The sequence below is a fragment of the Mesitornis unicolor genome, unplaced genomic scaffold (genome assembly GCF_000695765.1).
Source record: "Mesitornis unicolor isolate BGI_N332 unplaced genomic scaffold, ASM69576v1 scaffold23152, whole genome shotgun sequence".
Classification (NCBI taxonomy): domain Eukaryota; kingdom Metazoa; phylum Chordata; class Aves; order Mesitornithiformes; family Mesitornithidae; genus Mesitornis; species Mesitornis unicolor.
Window position 1 is genome coordinate 75,374 of NW_010170200.1, and position 15,716 is coordinate 91,089.

At 40.7% G+C, this 15,716-nt stretch overlaps 1 protein-coding gene across 1 annotated transcript in view; it reads right to left on the reverse strand.

Annotated features, from left to right (window-relative positions):
• The window catches only part of SCUBE2 (signal peptide, CUB domain, EGF-like 2), a gene marked incomplete at its 5' end in the record, with an annotated part of 38,098 nt that overhangs the window by 4,407 nt on the left and 17,975 nt on the right, over window positions 1-15,716 (reverse strand). Inside the window, 7 exons of the mRNA XM_010179623.1 lie at window positions 322-483; window positions 3,081-3,248; window positions 11,914-12,117; window positions 12,478-12,633; window positions 13,866-13,970; window positions 14,671-14,757; window positions 15,362-15,478. Coding sequence (XP_010177925.1) covers window positions 322-483; window positions 3,081-3,248; window positions 11,914-12,117; window positions 12,478-12,633; window positions 13,866-13,970; window positions 14,671-14,757; window positions 15,362-15,478 — 999 coding nt within the window. The remainder of the gene's footprint in view (window positions 1-321; window positions 484-3,080; window positions 3,249-11,913; window positions 12,118-12,477; window positions 12,634-13,865; window positions 13,971-14,670; window positions 14,758-15,361; window positions 15,479-15,716) is intronic.

Below are 15,716 nucleotides of genomic sequence, written 5' to 3' on the forward strand. Positions count from 1 at the left end.
GAACACAAACTCTGTCTGCTCTATCACAGAAGAAAAGATTTAATAGCGCGACCCAGACTGACTCAGCAGCAACTGGCAAGACGCAATCACCACTTACCTTAACAAGAATGATGGAACCAGAGACCAGAAATGGTCTCTCATGGACCTCAGTAAGCCATGTGAGATGAGATGTAAGCAGGTGGCAAAAGAGGACCAACACAACTGCCTTCTCTCCAAGCTCCCAGAGGCAAAGCTAAATTTTACTCTTAGGGCCACTCTGAATATTAATGGCCCAGTCTTTTCATTTGCAACAGATCATCCAAACCATCTTGCTATACTTACTTTTGCACTGTGTTATATTTGTTGACCCATCAAAATCAGTAGTGGTGTTTCCAGGGCATGAAATGCAGTAATTTTGTCCAAACTCAGGCTGGTATGTCCCAACTGTGCAACGAATACACCGATGAGTTGTGGTATTATAAAAATGTCCAGGTGAACACTGAACTGGAGAGCAAGTAAATACGAAGCATGGTTAAAAAAGTGGTAGTAGCACATAAGAATGTGATTTTATGTGATTTTATAGGACCTAGTATAATGTCAGTAACTGAAACGTCATACTCAAACTGTGAGGGTAATAAACCAGAGGTAATTGAACAGATTTTAGTTTATCAGGTCACTTTGTGCAAGTTCAAAAATCCCAAATGCAACACTACACCACAGTTCTGTGTGGAAGCCGTAATAAAAGATAGGGGAGAGCGAGTATAACTACTACGATTTTGTAAGCAGGACACCAAGTAGAACAGCGTGTTACCAAATGATCTAGCCAGTGCCACAGGTCTTGGAAGATGAACTGTATCTGGAAATACTAACTAAACCCTTCTTTCTTGCCAGCTTATGCCAAGCAGCATGTGCGCTGCTGCTGCATCCTAGTATCCCTCTGTGATCAGCTCACCACAAGCAGCGGTAAAAGACTCTGGCCCTCTACAAGTGGCACATCGCATCACTATTAGCATCTAAACTGGTCTGTTGCCGCCTTCTCCCATGACCACACGCTGTCTTGCAAGAACAGGCCGTGACTCAGGGTACAGCCACCTGCACCAGACCCGCTGCTACTTTATTTCATCACATCATGCAGATCATCATACTAGCTAGACACATAAGCTATAGCCCTCACAGGGGCTCTCACAGGGCTTGCTGAGAGTATCTCCTGCATCACTGAAGTGAGACTCCATTCTGACATACGAACTCTTCCATAAGCATAACAGATTTTATGGAAGTTTAAGACACGATATAGACAGATATAACAGAGAAATCCTTTCTAGCAGACTTGCAACTTTTTTCCTAGTTCCCTGCATGCAGACAGGAAGATTTTCTTCTCTCATTGCCATCTGAGAATACAGGACCCCAAACACCTTTGCTTACCTCTCTAATGTGCTTTTTTAAATTTGACTTTGCTTAGCTATTCTGCATCTATGCCCATCATCATCAACTGTACTGAAACCTGACAGAAAGCACTCAAGAGGATCTTTGCTTTTAACACCATCACTACCTTGCTTCTTTTTCTTGACCTCTGTAGAACTAAAAATAAAATAAAATCTTTTCCTATTCCTCTTACCTCATTTGACAAGTTTATGTCTCTCAGCTCAACATCAGAATAATACACTACCTTGCCTTTCAAATGTAGTTTTTTGTGCTGCACAGTCCCTTTGTTCTATTCCCTTTAAGCTCTGCTTACTCCCAAGTAACTTCAGCCTTGTTGAGCTTTGTAAGACAGCTCAGCCTGGAGTCCTTCCCTACAGTCTCCACTCCCAATCCAAATGCTTCAGATTTAAGTTCCAAATAGTTCTTGCATCTGTGATTTCATGTCTCATGTGGCCTCTTGTACATGCAAATCTTCATTCCAACTAATACAAAAAATTCTTTTAATCTCCACTCTAATTTGAAAACTGAGCCTAATTTATAGGCTTGTTTTTGCTTACGTTAAATAAAACTGAAATCAGTTCCTCTTATCTTGATCCAAGGTTTTTAATGTGTTTTTTTAGAGCTTTAACTTTGCAAAATTAAGTATGAAACAACAGCATTTGTGGATTCAATGATTCTTCACTGAATAAATCTATTAGCTATTACATTACTACCAGTAATATTAATCCTTCAACCATACTGCAAAATTCTTCTATTATGTTGCAATTCTCAGTAGAAAACATATCTTAACTGACAGTTGAGAGATCTCTTAATCCAAACCACTACCAAATGCTTGCATCAAGACCTTATTTCTATCTCTTATTTCTACTTTACAGCAGTGGATTTTCTATTAACACCTTTTCTTCAGGTGATTTTGATACAACTGAGATTCTTTTACCCAGGATTTAAGACATTGATCAAACCATAATACTGATTAACACTTCATCTCTCTCCGCGGACACAACTTTATCAGTGTTTTCAAAGACAACCTCATAGCTATCTTTCAATTTCTTACATCTTAAGATAACCAAGATGCTAAAAAAATTCCTTCACTTTTAAGGGTATGATCCCCACCTGATTTTCACTCCTGTGAGGACAATCATGGGAGCTGATTACATGGCAGCACCACTGTGACCAAACTTAGAGGTACTGGAGGGTTAAGATGAATGCTAGCTTTTTAGATATATCCCAAGGCATCCAAGCTAGTTTCGCATTATGAACATGAAGCAACTATTTTATTACTTATCCTCCAGGACTGCAATTTCCTCCTTCACATTTTCATGTTGCTGCTATGCTCAAACCCAAAATGTCAATAAGGCATACTGGTCTTGATTTTTTTTCTTGAGACTTCTTTCCTCCCTGCTTCTCCTTTATATGACTCTTCACAGATCAATTACTTTGCTGACCAACTTCCATGTATCTCCCAACGCCTTCTCAGGGCTTGTATAAAAATCAGTTATCAAAAAGCCTGAGGTTTTATTGAGTTGCCTTGCAGCCAGGCCAGGCCAGACAACTTTGCGATCCCTGGAAGGAAAGATCCTTGAAAGGAAAATGACCCTTCTTTGAATTTCCCACTTGTAGCAGCAGCAGTCACTTTTGCCTCAGAGCAACGCATTTAATCAAATAGATCTTGACCTTACCTTTAGTCTCACAGTCCTGAAACAAAGATGCACTGCTATGTCTTGTTGTTAGACCTCCTCCACAGGGAAAGCAGGATACCCTCCCAGCTTCAGGCTGGTATGTTCCCAGAGGACATGGCAGACAGGGTTTGAAGCCGTCAGGAGAATATTCACCTGGTGAGCACTGATCTAAAAGAGGAAGAACACACTTGCTTCAACCTGTACGTGACAGGTGAAGATACATTAGTGAGCCTGCACAGGACCTGAAACCTCACAGTGAAACTGCTCTCCTCAGCAGCGGGAGACAGGGTTTCAGAACTCAATGCTAGCAACAGATACAACTTATACATGTACCTGATGTACCCTTATAAAACTGAAACAGACACTGATAACCTCTGGTGCTGATGAGCTTTTCCGTGAGCTGGAATGGATTTCACACGTTGTTGTAAGGCAACACTGGACACTAGGCCTGTCCAGTACTCTCTGTTAATCTGTAAGCAACATTATGTAGTGATTATCTCCTCTTTCTAGCTAAGGAAGTCTTGGAATTCTCCAAATTGAAATAATTTAGTACTGAACCTAAGATGCCAAAAATGTTCTTCCAGATTTCTGTAAATATTTTAATCTTCATATTACTCAATATTCATATTTCATAACCACTGGTATTACTGAACTGTGTGGAAACCTCAAGTGCAACAAGTGTGTGCAGATTCACTAAACTAAACATTATGCGTGCCTCAAAGACTTTTAAAGCAGAAATATTCTTACCATTCCTCTGATACTGGATCTTGGATAATGATGCTCTGTGCACTGCAATGCTGTGTTCTGTATGGTGCATATATAGGACTAACTCAACTCAACTGATTTTATATAAACACTCACCTCAATATTATCTAACAAGACCGGCGATATTTATGGATATCCTTGAAAAACTCTGTTTTTCAATCTTTTCACAAAAGAACTAGCTTCAGTGCCAGTATTTAATAATTACCCTGCTCTGGAAAGTCACAAAATACTGTTGCAGTAGTTCAGCTGTGCTGAAAAATTCTGTCCTTTTAAAGACCTGTTATGATAATAAACTGTTAGTTTTAGTTTATAGCTCCAATAAATCACTCGGTGAATAGCTGTTTTGTTAGGAAGTTAAATTGGCTTTGGCTTCATTTCAGGATATATGACTAACAACAAGCAGGGCATTAACTACCGGTCATGATCAATGATGAAGAATCTTGTTGATGGCTGATACGCTGAGTGGAATAGTGAGTGTTCCTCCTCAACTTAAAAATAAAATACAGCAGGTTAAGGAACGCTCTGTAGCTTATCAATAAAAGCTAGTGAGGAAGTCTTAGCTCTTGGTTCTAACTTTTTCCACCACACATCACTTCTGCTCTCATAAGGACACACATTCATTTGCTCCCACACTTTTCAAGCCTTTCTTCATTTTATAAACATTCATCTCTGTACTCTTTGTGCAACTCAACAAACATGAATGAATTAAGACTTTCATTGCAGCACTCCTAATAAGGTAAGGCAAGAGCACTATTTACAATTTTGTGACAAGGAAAGATAGTCAAGGTTAGTAAGGGCAATTTTGAGAAGTGGCTACTGACTTTGGAAACCAAGAAACAATGGAAAGACCAGTGCAAATCTCCTTCCTTCAAAAAACTCTATGGCTTTATGAGAAACCAGTGCTCTAAGTGGCCTCACTAAAGGCTGTCTGCCCTCTGCTATCTCCCTTTAACCTGTCATTTTCCCTTAATTTTAATCATATGCCAAGTTTGGGGTTGTCTGATTGTTGGTATTTTGTTTGGGGTTTGCATTCAGGGTGTGCCTGTCTTTGTTTTGGTTTTGTTTTGAACAGAATGCTATTTTACATTGGCACATGTAAAATCATAGAAAGTCAACCTTAAAACTGTACTTCAGGTTTCCTGAACTTGCTCAGAGTCCAGCATAACAGTAGGTCAGCTAATAGAGCTCAAAGGAAACTTGTCCCAGGCAGGAACCAAACTCACCATTTATGTGGAAATGTCACATTTGAGACCTTATCCCATCAGATCTCTCTTGACAACTTTATCATCTGCACGTTATTTGCCTTGAAACCACAGGTTTTTAAAGTGGTAGAGCTCCCTGTGGAATAAAACTGAGGTAATCTAATTTTTCCAGGATTATTTAGCAAAGTGCCTAACTTTTGAAAATTTGTATTGAGGAAGTAAACTTCAAAAGATCTGCTCAGACATCACTGAGATCCTCAACATGGAGCATTCTTAAACACAACTTTCTCATTCCCCATCATAGTACATTCCTACACTTCAGCTAACTAGCGACAAGAACATAATGAGGTCACTAACATTTTGTGTCTGTGAGTTCAATGCCAAATGAGGTGGTCTGCAGCTAGACTGCTAGGTAAAGTGCAAGGTGATTCAAAGATTACATTTACACAAGTATTAGAGCTGATTAACTGTCAGGACCTCTGCAATTTGGTGGTTTCTGTACTGAAAGAAGGCTGATATTTTGTTTCAACTTTGCTCACTGTCAATCTGAGGTTCATTAAACTGCACTGGAGCTACACTTCCAACTGCCTTCACTTCCCTTGTGTCTTCCAGTTGCACTGGTTGCCCCAGCGATGCACTGTGGCAGGTCAGCAGCATGGTAGGCATGGAAGACGAGCCTTCCATTTGATCTGAACCAATCAATTCAAGTATCTCATGTTAATTTACCTAACAGTGAGCAACCACAGAAAGAAAACTTTAAAAGAAAAAACGTCCAACCAGCTACCACCACTGTAATAGGTGAGCAAAACCAGCTGAAGAGAGCTGTGTACACTGTGGTGGTTACAGTTGTGAAGTAACTTGGAGAGAAAAGGATTAAGTGGGAGGACAGGTTGACCCAGAATGGAGAAAGCCATGTAATGATGACCCAGCTCTTTCAGTGCAAACTACTGCTTAAAAATTAGAATATCTGTTTGGGCAGCAGCAACTTGCTAGAGACAAATCAGGCTGACAGAGGAGCTCAGCTGGATGAGCAATGGGCTCGTTCTGTGCGTCTGTGGGGTCTGGGTTCACAGGACATCACCATCCTAGTAGGAAAGGGCTCAGAAATCACATCATTATCACAGCCCCAGCACGTGGAGTAGCCTTCCTAGACACAGGAATACTGGTTGCTTTTACAACGGAGGTCACTGGTTTATAGAGCAGCGTCTGTGGTATGCCTCCAGGAACTGGAGAGACCAGGCCCAGGTGGATAGGCCCATGTGGGTACTGCACACATACTCATATCCAGCATTACTAATGCAATAATGAGCTTTATTCGCAAGGTTGTTTAGCACCCATGCTCAATTTGAAATCAGTAAGACTTGAAAAAAGTAAGCAATTCTGGATTAAGTTTATAAACTATATAAAATATAGAGACTGAGAAAATTGCATTTTAAATATTGCAATGCCTAGAAAAATGCATAACCCTATTCCTCCCCCATCATTACTTCTGACACGCACCAAACACTTCAAGCCTTAATAGATCCTATGTGCATATAAGAAAAGAAGTTTATACATCCAGATATATCTATGGTCCATCAAATACTCATAATTCAAAGCAAATATTAAAATAGTGATACCCAACCTTTAATGCCTCAAGCTCTTAAATGTACCAAGCTTTTCAAAGGGTACAAGTGTTCAGAGAATTTGATCCACAACCACATTCCCTGTAAACTGTTCTCAATTCCTCCCTATCTTCCACCTAGAGATATTTCAAACACAGGCCACACAGCTAACTCCACTGGAGCACAGTGCAGGGGTATTGAGGAAATGCTGTCAGAAGCTCACAGCACTCATCAGGGCCCAATTTAGCGTAACAAACAGACAGTGTTAGGTTCAATTTTAGTTAATATTAACTGTAAGGACATTATGTCAACACAGAAATCATCCCATGGAAATCTGTAGGACTGTGCATGAAATTAGGATGACATAAATGAACCCTCTCTAAAAAAAATACCAACCCACAAACCAAGAAAAACCCCCACAAACCACAAACAAACCAAACCACAAACAAACCAACCTGAAAAACACCCAGCCCCAAACCAAAAACAACCAAAAAAACCCACAACAGCTTCCCCCCCAAAAAAAACCACCCTCAAGACTCCAAACTTTTCCTGTCATTTGTTTATATGAAACAAAAATGTTTGAGCTTCATTTCACATGCATGGTTCCACCTGACACATGGGAAACACCCATTCAAAGCAAGATCTGAAGATTTCCAAATAATGACATTAAATCAGAATTCCACTGGTTGGCTTTGCTCTTTTTTCATAAACCTGATTGTTTTTCTCCAAATGAACAAAACAACCAATTGCCTCTAGTAGACTTCATTTCTGCAGCCATTGTCTTTGTTTGTCTTCAATACCCATTAAAAACCTGATCTTGAATCTCATGCAGCTGTTTTAAAGAAAAAAAAATATGTGAAAGCTTTTCTGATGCAAAAACAAGAATAAAAGGTGGGGAGGGGCAGAGAGGGGCCCACAGGGCACCAGGATTAACAGTTACAAAGACATTTAAAGGCTCTTCTTTTCAACATGCCTTTCAGCATCTGCTCCTATAGACAAACGCTGTAGTGTCTCAGTGACTGAGAAGGTGAACCTCATAAAGGAGGTCACCATCCCCCAATTCACAATTTTCTTAAGAATGATCCCTTGACTTCATACGGAAAATCACCAACAACTGATGCAAATGGATTACAAAGCAGCATCCTTCAAGCTGTTGTGTTTTAGCAGTTCACACATTTAGGTCATGTGAGATGGTTACACATCCTAAGGATTTAGGTCTTAAATCTATGATTGTCAGAGCAAACAAGTTAGCAGAAAAATAGCACCCTTTCTCCGATTTGATAATTAATTTCTTGTCAGATTTTTATAAAATTCTAAAAAAAAAACAAAGCAACATACAGTTCTTTGTTGTGTAACACAACTCTTAATTGTAACAACTGAAAAGGGAGACAGCACTTTGCTTTTCTCTTTAAGTATCTCTCTCATACTTTTATAATGCCGGTATCACACTACATCTAAACATGGAGATGTGGTTCATCATTTTGCATGAAATGTTAGTATGTTATCTGCACCCCATAAACTAAGGGAGAAGAACTCCTGAATGCTGAGCAATGAAATGCAGCAACACCTCCCATGCAAGATAAAGCTGCTCAGCGTTTACATCAAGGCAGCACCTATACCAGTGCTGCTCATGCTGGCTGTTCTCTGAAGAGACAGCTCTTTGGATGAATCCACTTGTGATTATGGTGCAGCAAAGGCATGCTCTTACACAGCAATTTCAGGGAATGGTATTTTTTATTGTGTCCTTCCATCTATCAAAGTCTTCATGTACCCAACACAAAAAATATCAAATGAAACAGGCAAGGTGTACTTTCAGTTCCATGGGATGTGATCAAGGTACGACAGTTTTAAGCAATGGGAAAAGCAGCTAAATTGCTTGTTGTTTCTCCTCAGTGGAAAGTGCCCGAGGTCAAAAGGGTCCCAACAGATATCAACGTCATCTCTTTCAGTATGGAAGTTTCTGGTAAATCCATTGCTGGTAAGGAATTGCTAGTACTTAAAGAGTTGGTCTTTGCCTGATAAATCTGTCTAAAGCTTAGCTTATACTGGAGAACGAATACTTGTAGCCAGGTTAGTGGATGAAGCTGCTTTCTCCCCAAGACAAATCTGTTCTTGAAGAAGCATGTTGCCTTTCCAGCATCCTCAGATGGTTCATCCAGTCTTGAAGCATTGTCATTCAAATGTGCATGTTTTTTATCATAAGACTTCCTTCAGTGTGGAAAGATCACACTCCTGCTATGAGAACCCAATTCTCTGGGAAGGTTGATGAAGCTTCCATTTGGCCATATGCATCCCCTGTGATATACATTAGTAGAAAACTACTACTGATTGCTCCTTGGAAGCCATTGAAAGGACTTCATGGAATTAATCATTGTGAGCCAATGCTAAATATGCTTAGTCATTGATACAGAACCCACACATAACATGGTAGACAAATGCAACACTAGAACATCTAAGGCATCAGAAAATCCCAAACAGAACAGTATGTTAAACAGTAAACTTGAAATAAAATACGCTGCCCCTCAGAATCAGTAGAGAATTCCCTCCTACCATCAACAGCTGCTTTAAGAACAGCAGACATACACATGCAACCATTCAGCATATTAAGAATGATTAAATACTTGGAAATTGCACATAATCTGCTCCTGGTGCCTTTCTGGAGCTTTTATTCCATGCTGTGCCCCACTGCAGACAGTAGGAGTTAAGACAGGAAAATCAGGAAAGGTCCTACCTCACCAGAAGTGTGAAACCAAATGAAGTTTAGCTTACTGCTGCAATTTCAGGCCAGTTATTCAAGACAAAAACTGTCAGAGCAGGAGCTGGACTTGCCCTCTTATGCTGCTCAGATATAACTAATGTTTCAGACAGTGCTGTGCCAGGAGAAGTCTACCACAAGAAGTGGACCAGTACAAGACTGTTTGTATCTAACCTAGCCATGCTCCAAGTATTTTGGTTTTTAAAATGTATTTGAAAACAATGAACTGAAACCTGCACTTCACTCACTATTTGCATCTCAGAAGACTTGGAAGTCTCCTTCACTGCTTCCTGCTCCTCAGGTCAGGCTGAGCAAAATCCCTCTAAGTTCTCTGCCTTAGAGACCACAGAGACCACATCCACCACCTGCACTGAATCCATCTGCTGACCTGGTATCTCTTGCTATGGAGTCACTTTCTCTCCAGAATCAGTCGCATGTCTAAGAAAGCAGGGCCTCAGTCCTGACAGTTCTCAGCAGCTCTGCAAAACAATCGGATCAAAACAAACCAACCAACCAAAAACCCCTGACTCCTGTGCAAATCCCTGAGCTACCTTCTTCCTCTTCCATGCTGTTCCCACTCCATTCTCTTCTCCCCAGTCAATTTCTTAGCTCCTTCCGACTGGCAGTCAAAGCAGCAGCAGCAGCCACCCAGTGCTGTCCTTCCCATACACACTGGGACAATCAGCCTCTTCCAAGAAAATGAGGTGTATGTAACACTGCCTCTGTGTGTACTTTTATGTCCCCCCAGCAACTGCTGAACATTCTGTCCAACTTTCAGCACCTTGACAGAGGATGCAGAGAGGTTTCAAAAGTACTAAATTTCTGTAAGTTTAATGTAAATACGTGGGGAATACGCAAGTGGAGGAGAGAGACCTTCTTAGCATCCATGCAAGTGAAGGGCTGTGGGTACAAGTTTCATCTCTTGTTTGATCACAGCAAATCTACACCAGGATATAGTCTGGATATTTCAGATGAAGAAAGGAAAAGTCATTTAGTGATTGCACCTTTTTAGGCTTAAGCAAATTGAACCATAAGGCGTAAGACCCACAAGGAATCATACCTTACCAATTCCACTGCTCACAGCAGTACCTGTTAAGATGTCTAGGACAAACTGTGGCACCAATTCAGCAACAGAAGAAGTTTGACTTCTACAAGTTGTTTTTCACAACATTTGTCTTCATATGCTCAGTGTCTGTTTTAACCATGGACAAGGTATTTGTGCTCACCATACCAAAGAGTTTTCCGGGCATACTCGAAAAGCCTCCTTTCTCTCTGAACTAGCACAGCAATGCCATGTAAGCTTCCCATTTGTCACAAGAAATTAAACTGGATCTGCAGCTACAAAAAATTATTAATTTGTTGTTCAAATTCCTAATTGTAACTCACGTTGTCTTCTCTACCTGCAGTAGAACTTTTAGCTTAATCATTGCTATTTTTTCCAAATGAAATCACAAATGGCTTGAAAGCCACACTGTGCTCTGTACAATGAACTGAGACAGTTTTAAAAAGCCTTCCTCCAGCATCCAACACAACAGCTCAAAAACATCCATGTGAACTCATCTTGGTGAGCTTTCCAAAGTTTTTCAGACCTATTACAATGTTACTAAAAAAAAAAGAAACTTATGGCTTTTTCTGACAGTAATACCAAAGTCTGCTGGCTTGCACAGATGTTTTAAACACCGTCAACTCATTTCTCTTTTCTATGAAACCAGAGTCTTTCCAGAGTTAGCAAAACTAGATTGGAACATCTCTTCTGAGGCTGAATGCGTTGCTGCTGGAAGACGTACTAATACAATCTGACAAGCGTTTTAGAGGCTTGCTGATTCACAAAACCACCGACATGCTGCCTACCCTACACAGCCTGAATTAGCCATCATGGTTGTTAGGCCCCTGTTGAGATAACATCTGACCCCTGTCCTTAACTTTTGTGCTTTGGAAGCAATTATTATGGGCTGCATTATGGTGGTGTCCTCCAGTGCCAAGATAATTAAGACTTTTCTCAGTACTGGCCTATAAAACCCCTATTCTCCATGCATTTAAAACTCTGTCATGAAGATTCTCTGGGACTCAGAGCTTAATCAGCAAAGAGGTTGTGACTAGCAAATTCTGCTCAGCCTTTTCTTTGGAACAAGGGAGAGATTAAATGTTCACAAGTTCAGAAACACAGTGTTACAATGGATATCAAATGTAGTCTTAAAAATAACACTGGTGATATCAAGACCATTGGTGCCTGATGCTAACCCCATGTTTTCTACCTTTGAGCTTACTGTAAGCTGGGCATCAACTATAACAAAGTGTGACACAGTGAGCCCTTATTCTACTCACACAGCAACTGCCAACAATAAATACATAGAGGGAGCACATATTGGCAGCACAGAGAGTACAGTAGTACTTCTTCACACACAGTCCTCCTCTCTGCTGGGCAAGCACCCCACAATCACTCCTAGCTCACCAGACTTGAGCGAAACAGTAAAACACACACCATGGTTTGTTCCTAATTTACTTACCACATCTGTTACCCACATGCATCTGTCCTATACCACAAGACTGCTGCGGCTCTGATAGCTTGAGAGACTTTCTGGCCACTTCATGGTCCATGCCAGAAACGCGAACACGGAACTGGTCCCTGCTGACTGTTTTCCGTAAGGTTCGAATGGTTTTACGGAACCTCTTTTCAGTCTTTTTCCGAGCACAGCGCACATCACATGTGTCTGAAAAGTATCGGGGTGAAAACTACTATAAGTGATCATGCACAAAAATCCACCCCATTCAAAAGACCAAACAATGCAAATCATTGACAAAGCAACTTCTGTGAATAAGTCTGAAATCCTTAAGGACAACACCACCAGGCTAGAATAAAAAGCAGACCATGAGACTTTAACCTATGGGCAGCTCTTTGATCTCTGAAACTGTCCCCTTCCCTCACTCTTTTTGAAGCAGTAAAATTCATTTTCAAAACAGGAGATACTTTTTATTACCATTTTGCATAAAGACAGAAGTGAAAAATACAGAAATTAGGGAGCAAATGGCAAGAAGCTTCGAACCGCACCTTGGATTATCTTCCAACCAACCTGTCACCTCCTTTCGGCTTGTTTCAAGCTCAAAGTCCGCAGTGATAAAAATTTCTCTAGTCGCTGTCAGTCTACTGAGGGCTCCATGAACTTTCTTGCCAGAGCTGCATGTTAGGTTTACATAGTGGAAGCTCTCCATTACTGAATTATGTCTCTCTGTATGAACAAAATTAAAGGAAGTAGAAGCTTGGCCAGTCACGTTAATGAACATTTATCAGGTCTCAGTGCATATGTTGTCATGAAGAGAAAGGCGAGCAAACGATCAACTCCACATGCTGGTAAACAGTCTGGCCAGTTTCTCAACTGGTACACCCTCCTATAGAATCATGACTCCAGTGCTCCTACAGATGTACTGCCACACTGAGACCCTGGCACTGCGTGGGTCCGAGGCACGATTCACTGCTGGGATGAAGGCCTAGCTGCAGTGCTCAGTCCGTTTCTCCAGGGTTTTGCTAGCAGGTTCTAATGAATTGCCTTTGCACTATGCAAAGCATCTTAAAACCATGACACTGCCTGCACCAGGCAGGGTCCTCAAGTGAAAAAATTTTGCACTCGTATGAAGCATGTGAAAAACGTGTTAGCTTATAATGGTGTTTAAATTAAGTAGTGGCTGCATACGCGGGACATTTGGAGGCCATTTTCAAGGTTTTGATGAGGAAGTAAGATTTCATTAAGGAAAACACCCAGAAGAAGCTTGGTTCTGAAGTATATAACTCCTCACTGAGCATGCAGTGTAGTTTCTCACTGTTACTAAGGACAAACAAACTGGCTTGCTGATTCATCATATTGTTTAGTGGCTTCTTCCCTCAGCTTTCCTTCTTTTTTTTTTTTTTTGAAACATACTCCTCCTCATTCTCTGCTGACTTTGTATATTCCCAGGCTATACTTTTTCTGCCTTGGAACAGATGGAAGAGCTGACCTCACTGTGTCTATCTGGGGCTGCTGAAGCATACAAGGAAGAAAAAAAGAGGAATAACCCTTTGGTAATAGAGTCAGCTTAAAAGGCTGGGAGATTCTAAACTGAGGCATCAGTTAGTAAGGAGCATGTGAGGAAGGAAAGAACAGAAAGAAGGCAGAGAAAGGAAAGGAAGAAATCAAAAGAATTCGAAGAATGGTTGATTCTACTGAGAATTTGTTGGCAGTGGTACAAAGGAGAAGGGCTTTCCTAGCAAGACTGTAAGGCTGCCACAGGGAAATCCTGTGATCTGACATAACTATGGCAAGAGCCATGGCTAGGACAGAGTGCAATTCATGAGGTCAGTGAAGTGCAGAAAGTTTGCAGTCCTCTATGCTCTGTACTGTGCTTTTGAGTACTTCACATCTGGACAGCACTTAATAACATCTGAGCTATGGCTCTAACCTGCTTACCTGTATTTTAATATTCATACCTGGTATCATCTGTTCCAGACCTTCTTGAAACATCTCAGTCTTTTTCAAACTACATTTTCCTTCACTTAATTTAAAGGTTACACTTATCTTGATGGCTGAAGTATCTTCAGGGAGAAACAATTATATGTTATTTTAAAAGGGAACACAAAATTTAGACAAACCCTAAAGTCACATCGTAATGACATCATCAAAAAATATGCCTTATAAAGTGAAAAAAATGGTCATTACATAAAGCCTAAAGAGATGCCAGCTTCCTCCTGCAGGAAACTGGAATGGGAACAGTGTGTGATACATTTTGTTTTGTTTTGTGGTTGTTTGGTGTTTTGTTTTTTTTAAATAAGCACTATTAAGTCCAGATCTACTACTGCGTAAATCTAATAAAGTTTATCTGAAATTGAAGAAAATACACCAAACCAATTCAGAAAGTAGTTTATGTCAGTATAAAATAGCACCTTTAATCTGTTTAGCTTTAGATGCTTTCTAAACTTTACTGTCCAACAGTTCAACCTAAACGTATTATATGTTGTCAACACTGTCCAGTTTGGATGTCAAAAAGAAGCATGACACTCCTGGTCCAGACGTTTATTTCATTACTGATCTTTTTCTCTTTTTCTCCTTTTTTTTTAATTCTCAATTTGAGTGATGCTGATGAAGCAGTAGAAAGGGAATTTCTGAACTGCAATCATGAGGAAGAAGAAGAAAAAACAGGGAGGGAAAATGGAAAGTCAAAAGAAGTACCCTTATTTCACAGTTCTCTCTTAAAAGAAATCAGTCAAATCATGTAACAGTAAATCTAGTGATTACCCAGGCAGCTGGATGCATTTGTATTTTGCTGCTTTTTCTTAAGCTGAGATGACCTGCCACAGGTGAGGGTGTAGGCATCTTGTGTTCCTAACAGACAGACCATACAGACAGACAGTAAAGACACAGGCACTGTGCACAGACTGAAGACCTGCGTAGTATAAAAGACATTTTTAATTTGTTTAAAGGTGTTTCATCACCTTCATCTTTTTCCAACAATGTTGCTCATAAAATATTCCACATTAGAGCTTTTCTCCTCCTAAGCAATTTAAAGGGTTCAGGAAGAAAATCAGCGTCTGCTCTATAAGCACCGGCTGAGTCCACATGCTGTGTCCTGGCGGGCGGAGGGGCTGCGCAGGCAAAATCTCAGACCCCACGCATGGCTGGAATGCCTTCGCCCCATTCAGCAGCGGCTCTCAGGGCCAATTAAGGAATGGCCCAGGGAGCATGGAGAATTCTGCCCTGTCCTCCCCAGTTGTCATGAGAAGGGAATCTGTGGGTAGAGCGGTTATAAAAGACACGAAAGGAGGGCTTTCCTGGGACACTGGCAGGGATATAACCCTTTATCTATAGTGAAAGAGGAAAGGTCCCTGTTGATTGTCTACTTCTTGGGCCTTCCAGGAGGGTTAGGAGGTCTGCTACTCTTACACTCTCCACAGAGCCTTGTGCTTGTTTTTGTTGGGTATTGACTTACCAGAAAATACCTGGACATCTGAAGAGCAGCTTAAGAAACATCTATCGCCCCCACCACTCTTAATGCAGTGCAGCAGTACCTTGGGTGACATATTATCAGGCAAGGGACCCTTTATCTCTAAACAGGATAAAACAAACACTCACAGGAGAAGTAAAACATCTACATTCACCCTACCAATAAATCGGAATGCAGCTGCTTTTGTAGGTGGCACCTGAGAGGGCCCACACAATTTATATGCTGTTCAGACAGAAAATCAAAGCAAAATAAAATCCATGGAAGATCACAAAACATAAGTAATTTCCTTTCAGGTAAACCTATCATCAGCAAACCTTCTCATGCAGAGAAACAAAGGGAA